Source organism: Rhinolophus ferrumequinum, chromosome X (genome assembly GCF_004115265.2).
Source record: "Rhinolophus ferrumequinum isolate MPI-CBG mRhiFer1 chromosome X, mRhiFer1_v1.p, whole genome shotgun sequence".
NCBI classification, from domain to species: Eukaryota; Metazoa; Chordata; class Mammalia; order Chiroptera; family Rhinolophidae; genus Rhinolophus; species Rhinolophus ferrumequinum.
Window position 1 is genome coordinate 68,149,811 of NC_046284.1, and position 22,719 is coordinate 68,172,529.

General features: G+C 35.2%; 1 protein-coding gene across 1 annotated transcript in view; it reads right to left on the reverse strand.

The window, feature by feature from the left end:
- DACH2 (dachshund family transcription factor 2) overlaps positions 1 to 22,719 on the reverse strand; it is a 661,323-nt gene that overhangs the window by 107,691 nt on the left and 530,913 nt on the right. Inside the window, exon 6 of the mRNA XM_033108843.1 lies at positions 20,185 to 20,357. Within this exon, the coding sequence (XP_032964734.1) occupies positions 20,185 to 20,357 (173 nt within the window). The remainder of the gene's footprint in view (positions 1 to 20,184; positions 20,358 to 22,719) is intronic.

Here is a 22,719-nt window from a genome sequence, read left to right on the forward strand (position 1 = left end):
GTCTTATATAATATAGTATAATGTAACATAATATATTATAATACTCAGTATAATGTAATATAATATAATGTAACATAATATAATATAATATAATATAATATACACTGGATCTTATATTAATTTTTGCTCCAAAAGATACATTAGAGCTGATTGTCTGGCTAGGTTTTATTTTCAGGGAAACAAGGTAGCAGCAGTATTATATACTAATTAAATACTGATATAGTAGTCACCCATCATTCTCCGTTTCACTTTCTCAGGTTGAAGTTACCCACAGTCAATCATGGTCCAAAAATTTTAAATGGAAAATTCCAGAAATAAACAATTCATAAGTTTTAGATTATACACCATTCTGAGTAGCATGATGAAATCTCACACCATCCCACTCTGTTCTGCCTAGGACTTGAATTATCCCTTTGTCCAACGTATCCATGCTATATGTGCTACCCAGCCATTACTTAGGAGCTGTTCTCGGTTATCATGTTGACTGCTGTGGTACTGCAGTGTTTGCATTCAGAAAACTATTATTTTACTTAATAATGCCACATTCACATAACTTTTATTATAGTGTATTGTTATAATTGTTCTTTTTATTATTAGTTACTGTTGTTAATCTCTTACCATACCTAATTTATAAATTAAATTTTATCATAGGTATGACGTATAGGAAAAAAACAGTATATATAGGGTCAAGTACTGTCTGCAGTTTCAGGCATCCACTGGGTATCTTGAAATGTATGTCCCATGAATGAGGGGGGACTACTGTAATTGTACATGTACATTACACTTCAAAGGATCTATAACTGTTGTCATGCCTCAAAAACAATATTTTAAGACAGAACATATAATTTCATTTATATTTAGGATACAGATAAATATCTAGTTATAACACTATGTATATAAGGCAAAATCAAAAGAAACATATAAGCAAAACAGAAGAATCAAGTTCTTTCTTCAAATAATTATATTTGTATCTTGGAGGGATGGTATGGGGATGAAGAGCAAGATATATAGCAGTTATACCACATCCATCTACTTTTTGGAAAGACTAGTTCATCAGTTGTGAAATTAAACCTAAAGTGACATGCTTAAAAATATATTGTCTAAATAGTATGGGTACACACATACACAAACACACACACACACACACACACCAGTAAGTAATTTCATATATGAAGTTAAAATTAGTTTTTGCCTTTCACTGTTGTCTAGCCTCAGTTATTCTATGCCAAAATATGTGCATAAAGTGTAAAGCACTGAGTATTTGTCTTTGAATTCTAACATTGGAAATTTACTTAAAATATTGAATTTAGTGAATTATGTTTATCTCTTTACTGGACCTTCGAATGAATGGTCAGGGACAAAGTACAGCAGTTACTGAACAAAAATAAAACTGGACAAACAAAATCACTATGTACTGGCAAACAGGAATCATACACACATCAATATAAGCTACCATAATAAAAATGGAAAACTTTTAGAGTTGACCAGATGGAGGAAAGAATCAGTGACATCGAAGACAGAAACTTGGAAATTACACAGATGGAAGAAGAAAGAGACTTGAGACTTAAAAAAAAAGAAAGAACTCTTCAAGAAATTCTGACTCCATCAGAAAGAGCAATGTAAGAATAATGGGAATACCAGAAGGAGAAGAAAGAGAGAAGGGAACACAGAATATATTCAAACAAATTGTTGATGAGAACTTCCCAAACTGGTGGACACAACTGGATCCTAGAATCCAAGAAGCAAATACAACACCTAATTACCTCAACCCCAACAGGCCTTCTCCAAGGCACATTGTATTGAACCTGTCTAAAATCAACGACAAAGAAAGAATCCTCAAGGCAGCCAGGGAAAAGAAGATGGTAACCTACAAAGGAAAGCCCATTAGATTATCATCAGATTTCTCAGTAGAAACTCTACAAGCCAGGAGGGAGCGGAACCAAATATTCAAACTATTGAAAGACAGAAATTATGAGCCAAGAATAATATACCCAGCAAAGATATCCTTTAGATGTGAAGGAGAAATAAAGACCTTTCCAGACATACAGAAGCTGAGGGAATTTTCTAATACAAGACCTGCACTACAAGAAATACTAAAGGAGGCTATTCGACCACCATCAACAGGGCCAATTTGCGGCAACCAAAACATAAAAAGGGGGAGAGTAAAGACCTGAACCGGAATATGGGAATGGAGAAAGTAAGCGTGCTAAAGAAAATGGAATACTCTAAATATCAAACTCTTTTACTTAAACTTACGGGTAACCACTGAAGAAAAATCCAGAACTGAAATACATACTGTAATAAAAGAAGAAACAGAGGGAACCAACATAGAATACCACCACACAGAAATAACAGACAACAACAAAAAGGCAAAGAAACAATGGAGACACAGCCTTATCAGAAAACTAAAAATAGCATGACAGGAAATCCTCACATATCAATAATCACCCCAGTGAGAATGGCTATCATCAACAACACAAAGAGTAACAAGTGTTGGAGAGGCTGTGGAGAAAAAGGAACCCACATACATTGTTGGTGGGAATGCAGACAGGTGCAACCGTTATGGTAGGCAGTGTGGAGGTTCGTCAAAAAATTACGAATAGAATTACCATATGACCCAGCAATCCCTCTCCTGGGTATCTACCCAAAAATTCTGAAAACATCTACACATAAAGACATGTGTGCTCCAATGTTCATTGCAGCTTTGTTTACGGTGGCCAAGACATGGAAACAACCAAAATGTCCTTTGATAGATGAATGGATAAAGAAGTTGTGGTATATATACACAATGGAATATTATTCGGCGGTACGAAAAGATGATATAGGACCATTTGTGACAACATGGATGGATCTTGAGAGTATAATGCTAAGCGAAACAAGTCAGACAGAAAAAGCAGAGAACCATATGATTTCACTGATATGTGGTATATTAACCAAAAACAATAAAAGAACAAGACAAACAAATGAGAAAGAAGAACTCATAGATACAGACAATAGTTTAGTGGTTACCAGAGGGTAACGGGGGTGGGGGGTGGGACATGAGGGTAAGGGGGATCAAAGATATGGTGATGGAAGAACTGACTCCGGGTGGTGAACACACAATGGGATTTATAGATGATGTAATGCAGAATTGTACACCTGAAATCTATGCAATTTTACTAACAATTTTCACCCCAGTAAATTAAAAAAAAAAGAAAAAAGAAAAAAAAGGAAAACTTTTGAGTGATTCATAAAGTGGATGGTTTGGAAAAGCAAGAGAATCTAACTGACACTTATACTTGCTCTTGCCCACTATACCTAATAAAAAATGAAAACTCATGCTAAGTTCTTAAAAAAAAAAAAAACAGGGGAACATCAACATAAATAGAAAATGCTATGAATAATGAGAAAAATACAATTCTACAAAGAGGATCACCCATAATATTTAAAATTAGCATATGATAAAAATAATATAAACTCAAATAACTTTCTTAAATTACTTCTTTGCCATTTTTAACAATATGTTAGGTAAAACAATAAACTGACTTTGAGAACATGATTTACAGTAGCAATAACATTTTTCATGAAGTGATATTTCTGCTTTAAGATTATGTAGCCTGCACTTTCCAAATTCATTCAAGTTTTAGTTCATTATTATCTTAAGGCATTGCAAAGGTCAGACTTTTTTCACCATGTAAACTATATTAGATTAGTCCAGTGCCTTATATTGATTAATAATTAGGTTGTTTTTTTTTATTGTGTGGAACTGGGAATGTATAATTTCTCCTAAAATAATAGTTCTATGAACAATTTCTTTTTTGCAAGTAAACAGATCCATTTTTCAGCCCTGTAATCAGTATGCATCTATTTAGCTACTTAACTGCATTGCTCTTCGGTTCATTAGGTGGCTACTGTTGTGTCTCAGCCTAGTTAAAATTTCACAGCAATTTAATCTGTTTTATTACAAATGAGAACACAAGTGATAATGTCCTTACAATTTGCCAAATACAGGGTTAACAATGTTTGCAACAAATCAATAAGGGCATTTAAAAAGGAAAACTGCATATCTAAAACCCGAGTCATTTTTACTCATTGATGACTTCATTTTATTTGGCATTAATGTCTTTTAAAACCCTGTTACACTTCATATGTTGTATCCACACCCCATCAAATACAGCTGTAGCTCTTATGAAACACTGAAGAAGTTTTCTCCAGATTCAAAGTAGCAGAGGAGGAAGAATTCCAAAATTGATACATACTTAATCAAATTCCCATTTCCCCTGTAATTAGTAAAATTATCTTTAATAATAACTCAGATTCTAGCATATACTTATATAGCTCAAGTCTTATGCCAAAAAAGATAGAGCTGTTATGGAAATTGTTATTAATTAGTACATACTATGCCCTCTTCTATCATACCATTTACTTTTGTGGGGGACATATATCACAAATAGTCAAAGGAGATGATCATCATATTAAATAATTTGAAAGTACATTTGACAGTTAAGAAAGAGCAGGGTTAATGCTTAGAAAATTCAGTATTACACAAGGTTTAACACAGTCAATTTGATTTAAGATTTAGTTCACTGGCAGTAACGTATCCACTCTGTACATTTTCATGGAGATGTTTTATTTCATCTCAGTGTATTCTTTTACATCCTGGAAATATGGTAGTAAACAAAAAACTTATGAAGTACTAATCTGTGCATATCAAACATGTGTTTATATGTATGTGTACGTGCGCAGTTGCCTTTTAATAGCTACCATCTCAATGATAAATTGTTGCCTGTGATATTTTATTATATTGACTTTTTCAAGTATTCAGGATTATGTAATATATAATTTGTTTTTTTATATTATTTAATTGCAATTCAACTCTCACTGTAATTACTCTTCCAAATGTTAATCTATTAATGAGTTCCTAAAGGATTTAATGGCATTTTGCTGCTGAGGAGTGGCTTTTAGAAGTTTATCTGAATGCTAGATATTTTATTCATGCATTTGTCTTCATATTTCATATTTAATTAATGTGCTCCTTCTGTACTGTCACCAGAGTTCTGCAGAAACAGAACAGATTGTAACCTGACAGACTTTAATAATAACATCCAAAACACACACACACACAAAAACCAAACGTTTGTTCATTGTTGTTGCTAACTTAGTTTATCACTAATTCTGAGGGAGAATTTGATGCCCAAATTTTGTATCTCTGAATGGAAGCAAGCCACTTTACAGGTCTGAATCATTTTAACAATTAGTCTGTTTTCCACAATCTCCAATTTACAATGATATTAAGTTAACATAGATGGATATGGCAGGGTTTTCATGAATTTAGAAAAAACAGGCAGATTGGGGATACAGCTATAACATGTAACCATGAAAGAGTCCAAAATCATTGGCATACCCTATCTGTGACCTATGTGATATTTGGAAAAAGGCCACTCTCACCTCTTCAATGTGATCAACTTGTTCTAAAAGAGGCCGACAGCTTAAGGGAATCAGGCATAATATCTGCTCATAGCATGTACCTGGGAGGATGAATAGTCAGTGGGACAATGCATGGTTTCCAAATTATGTTGTGGACTTGGACCTCTGCCACCCACCCAAATACACACACACACACACACACACACACACACACACACACACACCTCAATTCTTATTCAGTGCATCTTCATCTCATTTTCTAAAAGATAATAATTGCTTTGTTTTTCCATAGACCATTTAGAATAAGACTCAACTAGTGATTTTTCAGTGAATTTGAAATATCACAAAAAACCCTCTCTGCACTGACTAATTTTAATACCAGATGTTCACATGCTAATGCCACTGCCTTGTGACCATTTCCTATCAATTCATTAATTGCCAGCTGCTCGGGCTAACAAAAAAACATAGCTAATCAGATGGTACTGGTAAACAGCCAAATAACAGCTTCCTATTTAAATTTCTGAAATTTGTTATCAGTGAAAACTATGGCACACTGATATTACAAAGTTTTCCACATATGCAGAAAAAACTATATTATAAGATACTTAAATGTCAAATAGGAAGTGGGTTTTCATACTAATCAGGTATTTTAACTATTTTGTTCTCAGTATTTTGCCACATTCAGTGATATAACTAAAGGATGAATAGCTTTGCAAGCCTAATGATCATAATACAATTTTCAATTCATGTTATAGCTACATTAGTTATTAGCTTCAAATGCTAATAGCTGAGACAACAGTAAAGGGATCTGAGCCAGAAGCAAAGGCTACGTACCTGGAGTAACAGTATTCCTAGTTGCTGGCAAAAAAAACCCCAATCCGAACAACAACAGTAACAAAACCCAAAAACAAATACATTTGTTTGCAACTTGCAGTCTTTTCTAGCTTTGGAACATAAGTCTGTATAACTAATGATTATTTATGTTGGAAACAGTCCCCAAAGTTTAATATCCAATGAATCATTAGTTTTCATACATTCATGCAACAAACATTCATTGAGTGCCTAATGTACCCACTGGAGATGGAGGGAAAGCCTATGTGTGTTTTCATATGGCCTAGGATGCTCATAGTTCAAATTAAAGATGAAATAATCCACAGGTAAACATTCAAAGTTAATTTAAAATAAAAAATTCAAATCAGATCAATTTTGATATTAGAATGGGCACCCCTCTCCAGTCCCCACCAGATCCCTAATCCTTCTTTACTGGCATTGATTTCAAAGCAACCATTACATGTAAATGAATGTTCTTTAGAGGGAGGGCCCAATGCCTGTATATGTGTCTAATGGTGGGGGAAATCTTGGTCCTGGGACTGATAAGAGGCTGCACAGAGGAATGTATATAGGGGAGCTCCTTCTTCCTCAGGCTAGTTCTTGGCAATGATATTGATTTCTACTTATTACTATTTCTATATGGACTCTTGACTGTAAAACATAGTAAAATAATATTAGCTAATATGCCCTGAGTATTTACTAGATAGATGCTAAAAAGTAATCTGTGTGAATAAGCTTTATCTCATTTATTCTCACATTAATACTATGAGGTAGGTACAATTATTATCCCCATTTCATTGGGAAATGAGGCAACCTGAGATACAAGTAGGTTAATTAATTTGCCTAAAGTCACATAACAAAGAATGGTGAAACCAGAATTCAAATAGACAGTCTGACCTCAGAGCCCATGTTCTTACCCATTATGCCACAGTGTCTCCAATGAAATCTGCTTCTTAATGTATCTTACTTAGCTAACAGACAATGATGGCTCTAGCCAGAAACAGTATGTAATACTATAAATTCTTTTGGGGATGGGGCTTATGTCTATTTCATTTTTGTGTTTTTGATATATTAATGTAACACAGTCCTTTGCACACATTAAACCTTTCCTAAATCAGTGAATTCTGTGTTCTTGCTCTGTTTTCTAACAGAAAATTATGACAATAATAAAGTATGCCAATATTCAGCAATAATTATCCTTTCTGGCCAACTGCAAGGCTATTTTCAATATACTTCCTGACTTGAAAATCTGTATTATCCTTTTTCTCCCAAAGATTACTAGTGATGGTGGACTTTTCATCCACCCTACTTAATGCTCTAGAACACTACTTCCCATTAAAATTTTCTGCAATAATGCAAATGTTCTATACTTGTGCTAATATAGTAGCCACCAGTAAAATGTGACTACTGAGCCCTTGAAATATGGCTAGTTGTAACTGAGGGACCAAAGTGCTCATTTCATTCAATTAAATTGAAATAGCTGTATGTGTTTAGTGGCTACCACAATGGACAGTTTTGCTATAGTAGGTATGTTCTATGTATCTAAGATTCATTATTAATTGTTTACATCCATGGAGGTGGGGACATTTATTCAATTATAAATATATATATATACACACATTCTCTTCAGAATTTAATTTCTTTTATATATATATAATTTTAAAGAAATTAAATTCTAAAGAGTATATATATATATATACATATATAGAGAATATATATATGTGTGTATATATATATATATATACATACATACATACATATATAATTTAAAGAAATTCTAAAGAGAAGTCTAAGCTCCTAAATGTCACATCACTTCTCAGAGCCCTAAAAGTCTATGGTGTTCTGTCCAACCTATGAAAAGAAAATCAAAAAAACAACAGCAGTGGTGAATAGCCAGCCAGGTCTATTCGCCCTTGTGTTAGCTTTCACTATTTGAGGGCATCTTCAGGAATCAACACATCTAATCATGAAAGTTTTTTCACACTGAGGTAGAAATATTTACACACTGATAGAAGAAAAAGGTCCAAATGCAATTATGTCCCTTCCAATTTGACATTGTTTTATATTAAGGTGGTACAATTTCAATTGGAAAACAAACTGTTTATTCATTCATTTTTATAGAGATTTCTTAAACTTTTACTTAACATGTTAGTTTTTCTGAAGAAATAGAAATCAGTAGCTATATACTGGTTGGTTTGAAAAGTTTTCATTTGTTTTGTTTAATGGACATGAGGGGGATTGGCATGGAGAGTTTGGTTTGATAAACATTTCATCATATTTCATGCAATACTTTAAAAGGAGACTGTAGGTTTGAAGCCTGCTCAAACTAGAGCCAACTGTCAAATATTCAGTATTTCATCTATTCAGGTATTAAACTGTGGATAACTTGAAATCAGGAATGGTGAAAATATATACACCAAATGTTATAAATCAGAGGGTTTTCTTTTTTCTTTTGTTGTGCTTTGTTTTGGGAGAGCTGGTTTATAAGCACACTGCCACTGGATGCTGGCTCAAATATAAAATCTCAAACACTGAACACTTAAGTATTTTATGGGAATCTGAGATTTTTATTTCATTCTAGCATTCAACATTATCTGACTAGGCAAATACTAAGTTTATGAACAACTATAATAAGTGCTGTGTTAATTTGAGTCTATGAACATTCAAACACAAGTAGATTGTCATTATAAAAGTACATAATATGTGAATACACACTCGATCACAGTTGGCTGCATCCCACATCATTAATTTTTAAAAAACTGAAAAATTAGAGGCAAACATAGCACACTAACAAATCATCTACTAGTAAAATTTTAAGCACAGAGAATGTAGAAAAATATAAATCATTATATGTAGTTGCCATTCTTGTTATGACTCGGGAATCCTGATCTCACAGGGTATGAAACAACATCTGCAAAAGCATGTTTTCAAAATAGTACATACAACTTCAGTTTGTCTATTTAAAATTTTAATCAAGAATTTTATAGCGACTATGTACTTTATACCCTTGTGACTACTTTGTAACTACCATTTTGTATTTCTTAGTCCCTTCACCTTTTTTTCACCTTCTTCCTAACCTCCCACCCCTCTGGCAACCATCAGTTTGCTCTCTGCATCTATGAGCCAGGGGGTGCTAGATTAATTGGGGGGATACGTTATATAAATGTGTCACCACTATGCTGTGCATCTGAAACTAATATAAAATAATATGCAATATCAACTGTAATTGAAAAAATAATTTAAAAATCATTTTATCCAACTATATGAGTTTCGAAGCTATGTTTATGTATAAGTGGCTAAAAATTAAAAAATAAAGTAAAAAGGAAATTTAAAATGGTTAATTCTGTTTGTCTCTCCCCATTAGACTGTAAGCCTAAAAATTAAAAAAATTAAAAACCCCAAAAAACTGATGCATAATAGGAACTCAACCAATGGGGGAAAATATATATATATATATATATATATATATATATATATATATATATATATATATATATATATGATTATGTCATGGAAATGACGGTGTGAGGGGTGCCTCTTGAAATCTCCTTTGCAATTTACAACAAATTGAACAGCTATAATTTCACAAATGACTCCCTGTGTGGCACAGAGTCAAGCCTGAGAAACACACAACTGGAATAAACCAAGGTGGGAAAATTGGGCGAGTGAGGGAGGAGGGAAGCAGAAAATGCAGATAACAGGCCTCAGGACGCAGACCAGAGCTCAGAGCTCCCTGCATTCTGGAGCTATAGCAGTCATGGGAGAGGGAAGAATTCGGACTGCCTACACTCCTCTTATGGCTCACAGTCCTGCCTGAGGGATCAGCATAAACACATCTGAACTGAATGCTCATGGCAGAGACCTCGGAGAAGACTGAAGGAAAGAGGGTAAGAATGGTGGTTTAAGATCTCATTGCCAGGCAGAGAATGAAAGACACAGACACGGAGCCTGGGTGACACCTGGTCACCCTCCCAGAACTCATCCCACCCCTATAAGTAGGGGTAGCATACTCTACAGTGCTATAAGTAGAAGGTAGCAGGGTCAGATCAAAAGAAGAGAATATTTACAGCTCTGAGAATTGCAGCCTCACAGCCATTGACACACTCTGCAACTAATTCTGGTGAAAAGGAAGAACTTTAGGGGCAACATAACTGCACTGGTAGTCATTGCTCAGAGCAACCTCTCACAACTTACCCCAGATCCTTGAAGGGGAAAAGAGTGCCATGGAAACATACAGCCTCTGAATGTGGTTGCAGGAAGCCTTTTGGGATTTCAGAAGCTCTCCACATCCCCCCATGCACACGGTGGCGGTGCCCTGTGACCCAGGTGACCAGCTCACAGAGGAGAAGCCCACATTCCAGTGAACCTACACATTGTGTGTGAAGCCAGAAGAGTGCAGACAAAATATAACTCTACAGTATGAGAGAGAATAAAAGGCTGAAGTCAGAGAGAAAATAAAACATTCTACAAACACCTACTGGAAAGCCAAAGAAAGACCTCTTCCTATCGACCTATTGCAGAACCCACTCATGTAGATGCCTTCGAAGAGAAATAATAATTCATTAATTGCCATGAAGAACCAAGGTAACAAGGTAGCTCAGAAAGAAAATGAAAAGTCTCCAGAAAATAAACTTAAAGACATGGAAATCTGGAAATTAAATGACAGAGAATTCAAGATTGCAGTTCTGAAAAAAAACACTCAACAGATGCAAGAAAACACAGACAGGCAGTGTAATGAACTCAGAAACACAAACAAAGAATAAAATGAACATTTTACCAAAGAGATTGAAATTTTAAAAAAGAAACAAATACACTTTCTGGAAATTAAGAACTCAATAAAAGAAATGAAGAATGAAATAGCCAACATAGGTAATAGAGCTGAACAGATGGAAGAAATAAACAGTGACATCGAAGATAGAAATCTGGAAATGACACAGATGGAAAAAGAGAGAGACTTGAGACATAAAAGACGTGAAAGAATGCTACAAGAACTTTCTTACTCCATCAGAAAGAGCAATATAAGAATAATGGGAGTACCAGAAGGAGAAGAAAGAGAGAAGGGAACAGAGAGCATATCTGAACAGTCGATGAAAACGTCCCAAACTCGTGGAAAGAACTGGATCCTCAAATCCAAGAAGCAAATAGAACATCTAATTACCTCAACCCCAAGAGGCCTTCTCCAAGGCACATAGTATTGAAGCTGTCTAAAATCAATGATGAAGAAAAATCCTCAAGGCAGCCAGGGAAAAGATGACAGTAACCTACAATGGAGATCCCATTAGAATATCAACAGATTTTTTAGCAGAAACTCTATGAGCCAGGAGGGACTGGAATCAAATATTCAAACTATTGAAAGAGAGAAATTATGAGCCAAGAATAATATATCCAGCAAAGATATCCTTTAAATATGAAGACATAAATATCCCAGACATACAAAAGCTGAGGGAATTTTCGAACACACAAAATGCACTACAAGAAACACTGAAGGAGGCTATTCGACCAGAAACAAAAAAAAAAAAAAAAAGAAAAGAAAAGAAAAGAAAAGAATACAAAACCATGAGTAGTATTACAAACAGACAGACAAAGCAGGAAATGGCAACTCCTACACCAAATAGTACACTACATACTTAAACATACATACAGGGTAAAGAAGGGAAAAAAAAATTTAAAAAAGGAGGAAAAAAGCAATTGCTACTGCAATACAGAGATTAACTCATAGCACAAATAGTGATAATTTATGACAACAAAAACTTAAAAGGGGAGAGAATAACGGCCTGAAACGGCAATGTGGAATGTAGAAAGGAAGCATGATGAACAAAATATAATATTCTAAATATGAAATTTTCTTTTACATAATCTTAATGGTGACCATCCAAAAAAATCCAGAACTTAAACATATAACATAAAAAAGAAGAAACTGAAGGAAAAATCATAGAATACCACCACACTGAAATAATAGACAGCAATGAAAAGGCAAAGAAACAATGGAGACACAGTCTTACCAGAAAACCAAAGACAGAAAGATAGGAAATCCTCATATACCAATAATCACCCTAAATGTAAATGGACTGAACTTACCAATCAAAAGGCACAGAGTGGAAGACTGGAACAAAAGTAAACCCCATCATATGATGCCTCCAAGAGACACATCTCAGCTACAAGGACAAATACAGACTCAAAAGTGAAAGGGTGGAAATTAACACTCCAAGCAAATGGTATTCAGAGCAAAGCAGGTGTAGCTATGCTGATACCAGATGAAATAGACTTTAGGAAAAATATGTAATAAGAAACAAAGATGGATATTTCATAATGATAAATGATAATGACAATGGGGACTATACAACAAGAAGACATAACAGTTATGCCCCCAATCTGGGAGCATGAAATATAAAACAGAACTATTAACAGAACTAAAAGGAGAAATTGACCAAAATACAATTACAGTAGGGGAAGTAAATACATCATTTGCAACGATGACTATATCATCCAAACAGAAAACAAACAAAGAAATACCAGCCCTAAATGACACATTAGATTAAACGGACAAAAGTGACATTTATGGAGCACTTCAACCTAGAACATCAGACTATACATCCTTTTCTAGTGTACATGGAACATTCTCAAGGATAGACCATATTTTGGGACATAAAACTAGCCTCAGCAAATTTAAGACTGAATTCATACCAAGCACATTCTCTAATCATCAGACTTTAAAATTGGATACCAACTGTATAAAGAAAGCAGGAGAAACCACAAATGTGTGGAGATTAAACAACATACTTTTAAAGAAGTACTGGGTCAAGGAAGAAATAAGTGGAGAGATCAAAAGACACTTGAGATCATATCTTATGAAAATGGAGGGGTGAGGTGAGCCTCTGGAAATCTCCCCTGGAATTTACAACAAATTAAACAACTATAACTCCACAAAGGACGCCCTGCAAAGCACACATGCAGGAAGAAGAGACCCACTACTGAATTCACCTAAAGGTGGGCGAATCCCACAAGCGGGGGAGGAGGAAAGTGAGAGGTGGGGAGACTGAGCAGCGCGGGGGCAAGACAGACCAGAACTCCGAACTCCCTACATCCCGGAGCTACTGAAGCTGAGAGACAGGGAAGGACTCGGACTGCTAGGACTCCAACTATGGCCCACAGGGCTGAGCGAACAGCATATAATACGGCTGAACCCAAAGATCACGGCAGAGACCTCGGAGCAAAGACTGAGGGAAGAAGGCTGAAAACGGTGGTTTAAGCCCTCACTGACACAGAGAATGGAAGCCTTTGGCACTGAGACTCGCTGCCCTGTACTTTCCCTCTCAGGTCTCGCACCGCACCCACCTGCCCGATGCTAGAAGCAGAACAGTAGCAGTGTCACATCAAAAGAACAGAATATTTGCTGTTCTGAGAACGGTGGTCTGCAGACACGGACTCACAGCCAAACTAGTTCTGGCAAAGGGGAGGGAGCTGAGGAAGCAGGACAGGCTGTGGTGATGGTTGCTGCCATTACTCTGGGCCACCTCTCACAAATCACCCCGTCCCTTGCCCCACTTATCTGGGCAGATCTCTGCAGGAGTAAACAGAACTGCTGAAACATATGGGCTCTGAATCTGGTACAGGAAGAGCTTTGGAACTTCAAAAGCTCTCCGCATACCCAAAGGGACACTGCGCCTTGTGACCAAGGCAAACTATTAACAGAGGAGAAGCCCATCTCCCACGGAATCCTCCCATTGTGGGAGAAGCTGGAAAAGTGCAGAAAAAAACATAGCACTACCCTGTGAGAGAGAAAAAAAGGCTACAGTGGGATAGGAAGATAAAACACTCTACCAACAAGTACTGGAAAACAAAAGAAAGACCTCTTCATATCAACCTGTTGCAGAAGCCACTCCTGTAGATGTCTAGGAAGAGAAATAATACATCAGTAATTGCCATGAATAATCAAGACAGCAAGACAACTCAGAAAGAAAGTGAAAAGTCTCCAGAAAAGGAAATTAAAGATATGGAAATCTGTGACTTAAATGACAGAGAATTCAAGATTGCAGTTCTGAAAAAACTCAGCGAGATGCAAGAAAACACAGAAAGACAGTTTAATGAACTCAGAAACACAATCAAAGAACAACATCAGCATTTTATGAAAGAGATTGAAATTTTAAAAAAGAACCAAATAGAATTCCTGGAGATTAAGAACTCAATAGAAGAAATTAAGAATGAAATAACCAGCTTAGGTACTAGAGTTCACCAGATGGAGGAAAGAATCAGTGACATCGGAGATAGACACCTGGAAATTACACGGATGGAAGAAGAAACAGACTTGAGACTTAAAAGAAATAAAAGAACTCTACAAGAACTTTCTGACTCCATCAGAAAGAGTAATATAAGAATAATGGGAATACCAGAAGGAGAAGAAAGAGAGAAGGGAACACAGAATATATTCAAACAAATTGTTGATGAGAACTTCCCAAACTGGTGGACACAACTGGATCCTAGAATCCAAGAAGCAAATACAACACCTAATTACCTCAACCCCAACAGGCCTTCTCCAAGGCACATTGTATTGAACCTGTCTAAAATCAACGACAAAGAAAGAATCTTCAAGGCAGCAAGGGAGAAGAAGACGGTAACCTACAAACGAAAGCCCATTAGATTATCATCAGATTTTTCAGTAGAAACTCTACAAGCCAAGAAGGAGTGGAACCAAATATTCAAACTATTGAAAGAGAGAAATTATGAGCCAAGACTAATATATCCAGCAAAGATATCCTTTAGATGTGAAGGAGGAATAAAGACATTTCCAGACATATAGTAGCTCACGGAATTTTCTAATAAACTTCCTGCACTACAAGAAATACTAAAGTAGGCTATTTGACCACCATCAACAGGGACAACTTGTGGCAACCAAAACACAAAAAAGGGGAGAGTACAGATGGGAACCGGAATATAGGAATGGAGAAAGTAAGTGTGCAAAAGAAAATGGAATACTCTAAATATCAAACTTTCCTTTACAAAACTTAAGGCTAACCACTCAAAAAGAAAAAAAAAATCAAGAACTGAAATATATACTGTAATAAAAGAAGAAACAGAGGGAAACTCACAGAATACCACCAAACAGAAATAACAGACAACAACAAAATGGCAAAGAAACCATGGAGACACAGCCTTACCAGAAAACTAAAGATGGAATGACAGGAAATGCTCACATATCAATAATCACCCTAAATGTAAATGGACTGAACTCACCAATGAAAAGGCACAGAGTAGCAGATCGGATCAAAAAAGTAAACCCAACCATATACTGTCTCCAAGAGACACATCTCAGCTACAAGTACAAGCATAGACTCAAAGAGAAAGGGTGGAAATTGACACTCCAAGCAAATGGTATCCAGAGAAAACCAGGTGTCACCATACTGATATCAGATGAAACAGACTTCAAGGTGAAAAAGGTAACAAGAGACCAAGATGGACATTTCATAAAGGTAAAGAGGATTATACAACAAGAAGACATAACAGTCATCAATATTTATGCCCCCAATCAGGGAGCACCGAAATATACCAAGCAACTACTAACAGAACTAAAGGGAGAAATTTACCAAAACATAATTATACTAGGGGACTTAAATAAGTCATTGACAGTTATGGATAGATCATCCAAACAGAAAATAAATGACGAAATAGCAGCCCTAAATGACACATTAGATGAAATGGACATAATTGACATATAAAGAGCACTTCATCCTAAAACATCAGACTATACATTCTTTTCTAGTGTACGTGGAAGATTCTCATAGATAGGCTATATATTGGGAAATAAAATCAGCCTCAGCAATTTTAGAAAGATTGAAATCATACCAAGCATATTCTCAGATCACAAGGCTTTGAAATTGGATATCAACTGCAAAAAGAAAGGAGGAAAAAACACAAATACATGCAGATTAAACAACATACATTTAAAGAACGACTGGGTCAAAGAAGAAATTAGAGGAGAGATCAAGAGATGCATAGAAACAAATGACAATGAAAATACATCCTACCAAAATTTTGGGGATGCAGTGAAAGCAGTTTTAAAAGGGAAATTTATATCATTACAGGCCTATCTCACGAAACAAGAAAAATCCCAGATAAATAATCTCACGTTACACCTTAATGAAGTAGAAAAAAAGAACAAATGAAAACCCAAAGTAAGCTGAAGAAAGGAAATAATAAAAACTAGAGCAGAACTAAATGAAATAGAGAACAAAAAGACAATAGAAAAAATTAATGTGACAAAGAGCTGGTTATCTGAAAAGATTAACAAAATTGAGAAACCCTTGGCTAGACTCACTAAGATAAAAAGAGAGAAGACACTAATTAACAAAATCAGAAATGAAAAAGGGGAAGTTATCATGGACACCACAGAAATACAAAGGATCATCCAAGAATACCATGAAGGACTATATGCTACCAAACTCAATAACCTAGAAGAAATGGAAAAGTTCTTAGAAACATATAGCCTTCCAAGGCTGAAGCATGAAGAACTGGGAAATCTAAACAGACAGATCACCAGTAATGAAATTGAATCAGTCATCCAAAACCTTCCCAAAAGCAAAAGTTAGGGACCAGGTGGCTTCACTAGTGAATTCTACCAAACCATCAAAGAGGATCTAATACCAATCCTGCTCAAACTCTTCCAAAAAATTGAAGAAGAGACAGTACTCCCCAACTCATTTTATGAGGCCAACATTACCCTGAAACCAAAACCTGGTAAGAACAACACAGAAAAAGAAAACTACAGACCAATATCTCTGATGAATACAGATGCAAAAATCCTAAACAAAATTCTAGCAAATCGAATACAACAATGCATTAAAAATATTATTCATGACAACCAAGTGGGGTTCATCCCCGGGGTACAAGGATGCTTCAACATCCGCAAATCCATCAATGTGATACATCACATAAACAAAATAAAGGACAAAAATCATATGATTATATCAATTGATGCAGAAAAGGCATTTGACAAGATACAACATCATTTATGATTAAAACACTTAATAAAATAGGTATAGAAGGAAAATAACATAGTAAAGACCATATACGACAAGCCCTCAGCTAATCTCACAATTAATGGTAAAAAACTGAAGCCCTTTGCTCTACGTTCAGGAACACGACAGGGCTGTCCCCTATCACCTCTGCTTTTCAACAAAGTGTTGGAAGTCCTCGCCTGAGCAATCAGGCAAGAGAAAGAAATAAAAGGCATCCACATTAGGAATGAAGTTAAATTATCACTCTCTGCAGATGACATGATCCTATATAAAGAAAACCCTAAAGACTCCACCAAAAATCTATCAGAAACAATCAACGAATACAGTAAAGTTGCTGGCTACAAAATCAACGTAAAAAAGTCCATTGCATTCCTATATACTAACAATGAAATCTCAGAAAAAGAAATACAAAAAACAATTCCTTTTGCAATTGCAGCAAAAAGAATAAAACACCTAGGAATAAACTTAACCAAGGATGTGAAGGACCTATATGCTGAAAACTATAAGACATTTTTGAAAGAAATTGAAGAAGAAACAAAGAAATGGAAAGACATTCCGTGCTCATGGATTGGAAGAATCGACATAGTTAAAATGGCCATATTACCCAAAGCGATATACAGATTTAATGCAATCCCCATGAAAATCCCAATGGCATTCTTTAAAGAAATAGAACAAAAAATCATCAGATTTGTTTGGAACCAGAAAAGACTCCGAATAGCCAAAGCAATCTTTAGAAAAAAGAACAATACTGGAGGTATCACACTCCCTGACTTTAGCTTGTACTACCGGGCTACAATAATCAAAACAGCATGGTATTGGCAGAAAAACAGACACATAGACCAATGGAATAGAATTGAGAACCCAGAAATAAAACCACACAAATATGGACAGATAATTTTTGACAAAGAAGCAAAAAACATACAGTGGATAAAAGACAGCCTCTTCAATAAATGGTACCGGGAGAATTGGATAGCCACGTGCAAAAGAATGAAACTGGACTCCTATCTGTCACCATGTACCAAAATTAATTCAAAATGGATCAAAGACTTAAGCATAAGACCTGACACAATAAACTGCATAGAAGAAAACATAGGTATTAAACTTATGGACCTTGGGTTCAAAGAGCATTTTATGAATTTGACTCGAAAGGCAATGGAAGTAAAAGCTAAAATAAACGAATGGGACTGTATCAAACTTTAACCATGGACAAAATAAAGAGGCAACCAACTGAATGGGAGAAGATTTTTGCAAACAGTGCCTTTAATAAGGGGCTAATATCCAAAATGTACAAGGAACTCACGAAACTCAGCAACAAAAAAACAAACAACCCAATTGAAAAATGGGCAGAGGACCTTAAGAGACATTTCTCCAAAGAGGACATACAAATGGCAAATAGACATATGAAAAAATGCTCAACATCACTAATCATCAGAGAAATGCAAAGAGAAACCACAATGAGGTATCACCTCATCTCAGTCAGAGTGACTATCATCAACAAGACAAATAGTAACAAGTTTTGGAGAGGCTGTGGAGAAAAAGGAACCCTCATACACTGTTGGTGGGAATGCAGACTGGTGCAGCCGTTATGGAAGGCAGTGTGGAGGTTCGTCAAAAAATTACGAATAGAATTACCATATGACCCAGCAATCCCTCTCCTGGGTATCTACCCAAAAAATCTGAAAACATTTATACATAAAGACCCGTGTGCTCCAATGTTCATTGCAGCTTTGTTTACGGTGGCCAAGACATGGAAACAACCAAAATGTCCTTCGATAGATGAATGGATAAAGAAGTTGTGGTATATATACACAATGGAATACTATTCGGTGGTAAGAAAAGATGATATAGGACCATTTGTGACAACATGGATGGATTTTGAGAGTATAATGCTAAGCAAAATAAGTCAGACAGAAAAAGCAGAGAACCATATGATTTCACTGATATGTGGTATATAAACGAAAAACAACAAAAGAACAAGACAAACAAATGAGAAACAAAAACTCATAGAGACAGACAATAGTTTAGTGGTTACCAGAGGGTAAGGGGTGTGGGGGGTGGGAGATGAGGGTAAGGGGGATCAAATATATGGTGATGGAAGGAGAACTGACTCTGTGTGGTGAACACACAATGGGATTTATAGATGATGTAATACAGAATTGTACACCTGAAATCTATGTCATTTTACTAACAATTATCACCCCAATAATTTTTTTAAAAAAAGATGTAATTCCAAAGCAAAAAAAAAAAAATATTTGTAGTTCATTAGTCAATTTTCATGAAATTTTGAAAATGTAGTATGCTCATCATAATGATAATGATGCAAATTATCATAAATATTTGCTTAATGGCTCACAGTTTTTACCTGTATTTTACTCATATTATCTCTGGACAGCCAATGAAAAATGTAGAATAATTAGTATGATCTTTATTTTGCAGTTGAGGAAACAGGTTCTGACAGGTTAATGTCATATCCAACGTCATTCTGCTCTTAAGTGGCAGAATCAGAACTGGAACTCAGGTCTTTCTGACTATTAAGTCCTGTACGGTATATACTACCCACAACTGCCTTTCAAACACCAAAAAGATGTACAGTGTTTCCTTTCTTTCACCCCAGCAATGGGAATGGTTGTTGCCCTTGTTTCTTTATCATTACTCTGGCTACACCTCCTCACACACTGTGCTCATGATTGCAAGACAGGAAGCCAGAAGTAAAAGTGAGATCGTGGTCATGGAATAAAACCAAATAGCAACAACAAAGCAAAACAAAATAAACACCTCGGCAGGCCTAGTCATAAATCAATTTCATCAGTTCTGTATGTCAAGCAACTGAGTCAAGGAGCTGTGTTTATTCTGAAGATCCAGTGGTATTGCTAATATTTTATCAAAAATTCCATGTAACTAACACCTTTGTCCTTTTCTAAATCATGATTCTTACCTTTATAACAGAGGCCCCAGCTCTGGAGAGTGGACTGTGAATCTGGGCTGCAGCAGCCATGTTGGCAATAGTATTTAGATGGTTCATCTGATTCATTGCCATGGCAACTGATGCAGGAGGTAAGCTGACTGGAAGTAGGGGATGAGGCATCATCATAAATGGCAGATCCAGTCCTAAAAGAGACAGTGCATGTTAAATTATTACATTTGTTAGATTCCTTGGACAAGGAGAAATCACATTAAAATTGATGCTATGAAAAAGTAAAAAAAAAAAAGTAAATTCATTCTTGTTGGATTTTTTTTAAATTAAGTTTCATTACAGTCTAGTATTCTTTGGGCAATTAACATTTCCTGTAAGATTTAATATTGTTTATGATTTTAAAAATGTTCCTGTATCCAGACTTTTATTTATCAATATTCCTTGTTCTTGCTCTCACTCCCAAAGTATTTATAAGTACAATCTTTTTACCCAATAAAACAAACAAATATCTTTAAGCTATGTAAATATTTTTAACAGAAGGAAGTAATTAGCTTTTTAATCATCTTAATATGTTTATGTGTTGATATTCTGTAGCTTAACACTGTGTGTAGGAGATATAATAGTGGTGCTGGCAAGACAGGATGTAGATTCTCTAGACTCAGAATTATTGAAGAAAGTAAGCCTTGGAATATGTTCTACCCTTTAGTTATAAATATCTGAAATGAATGCCAGTTGCTCCAATTTGAAGCCATGGTTAATAACGAAAAACTCCCCTATCAAACATCAACCTGTTTTCCAGTTTAATACCAAACTCCAATATTTTTTAGTAGTGTCTAGAATTCTGTTTGTTTTCTTATGCAAAGTGAAATAATTTTCACATATTTTAAATTTCTCAAAGAACATCTCTCAAGTATTATCCACATTTACCCTTGTGTTAGCCACAAATATGTCATCATGAAGAAGCTAACAAATTAAAATAGTTGTCTACTTACCACTTAAAAGGTTGGGATTTGTGAGGAAACATCTCTGAGCAGAGGCGAGGGAATATTAGCCTAGCAATATAAATGCTAACATGCCTATGATAAGTAAACCATAGGATTTTACAATGTATTTTAAACTATTGCCTCGATAGTAATCTTGCGTTCTTTTGGACAGAAGCCCAGAAATCAGTAATCTTTAACAGATGTTCTAAAACATCCCTGCCTATAATTTTCTTAAATTGTTACAGATTATAGAAATTCTATGATGGGCAATGTTTATGTTGGTTCTACACACAATTATCAACAATTAATAACATGTATTTTTCCTCTTTGCCATTCCCTCATTTTTTATTGCTTCCCACATCACAAGAGCAAGTGAACAACAATGGATCTATAGGAAGTATATTCAGAGACCCCCCTAAATCTCATTCCTCGATCAACAGTAACAGTAATACAAACTATGAAAACAGATATTTTTAAGACAAAAAGGAGGATAGAAGAAAGAAATACTGTTAATTCATTTGAAGTGCATCTCTTACATTCAACAATGATGGTTGAATTGAAAACATTAATAAAAATAATTCGAATTCAGCACAATGCATAAAAACACACACCCTTAGATATGACAGGTCTCATACAACACTAAAGTGATCCTCCCAATTAAAGAAACTACTAAATAAAAGTGATTACCAATATTTCTGATAGAGAGCCAAAAAATGCATTGTTATCAGAATTACACAAGGATTTTGGAAAGCTAGAAACTTAAATTCTGTGTGGAACCCAAACAGGGGAACATACTCTGTGCTCCCTATGGCTCCAAATCCTCAGCGAATATTAATAAAGTATTTTAAAACTTTCCCCTGTCATTTCACTTATGCCTTACTATCTCTAAATCCATTTTAGAAGCAATCTACCAATCCAAACTTTTCAGTTATGAAACATTTTCCCTATGATTAGGAAAGAAGACTCAACACAGTGTAAACACTGAGTTAAAAATGGCCTTCTGCACTACCACCCACTTTTAAACTAGACGTTTATTTTCACTTAGCCTTCCAAAACTACTGAAATGCATACTGTGTTTTCCCGAAAATAAGACCCATCGGTAGCCGGACAGTCAGCTCTACTTCGTCGTTTAGAGCAAACATTAATATAAGATCCGGTCTTATTTTACTATAATATAAGACCCGGTATAATGTAATGTCACATAACATAACGTAATATAATACAATGTAATGTAATTAATATAATGTAATTAATATAATATAATATAATATAATATAATATAATATAATATAATATAAAAGACTGGGTCTTGTATTAATGTTTGCTCCAAAAGATGCATTAGAGCTAATTGTCCATTTAGGTCTTATTTTCGGGGAAACATGGTACACATTTTTATACTTTACTCATCATACAGCTTTGATATAATGATGGCATAGTCCATAACGTGTATTAAATTAATCAGTGTATATCTTTCCCTTAAAACCTTCACTTTATGCTCAAGACAATAGCAACCATCAGTGACATAAATAGTCTTCTATATAAGGCTCTTTTTCTTTTCTTGTTTTTTTTTTTT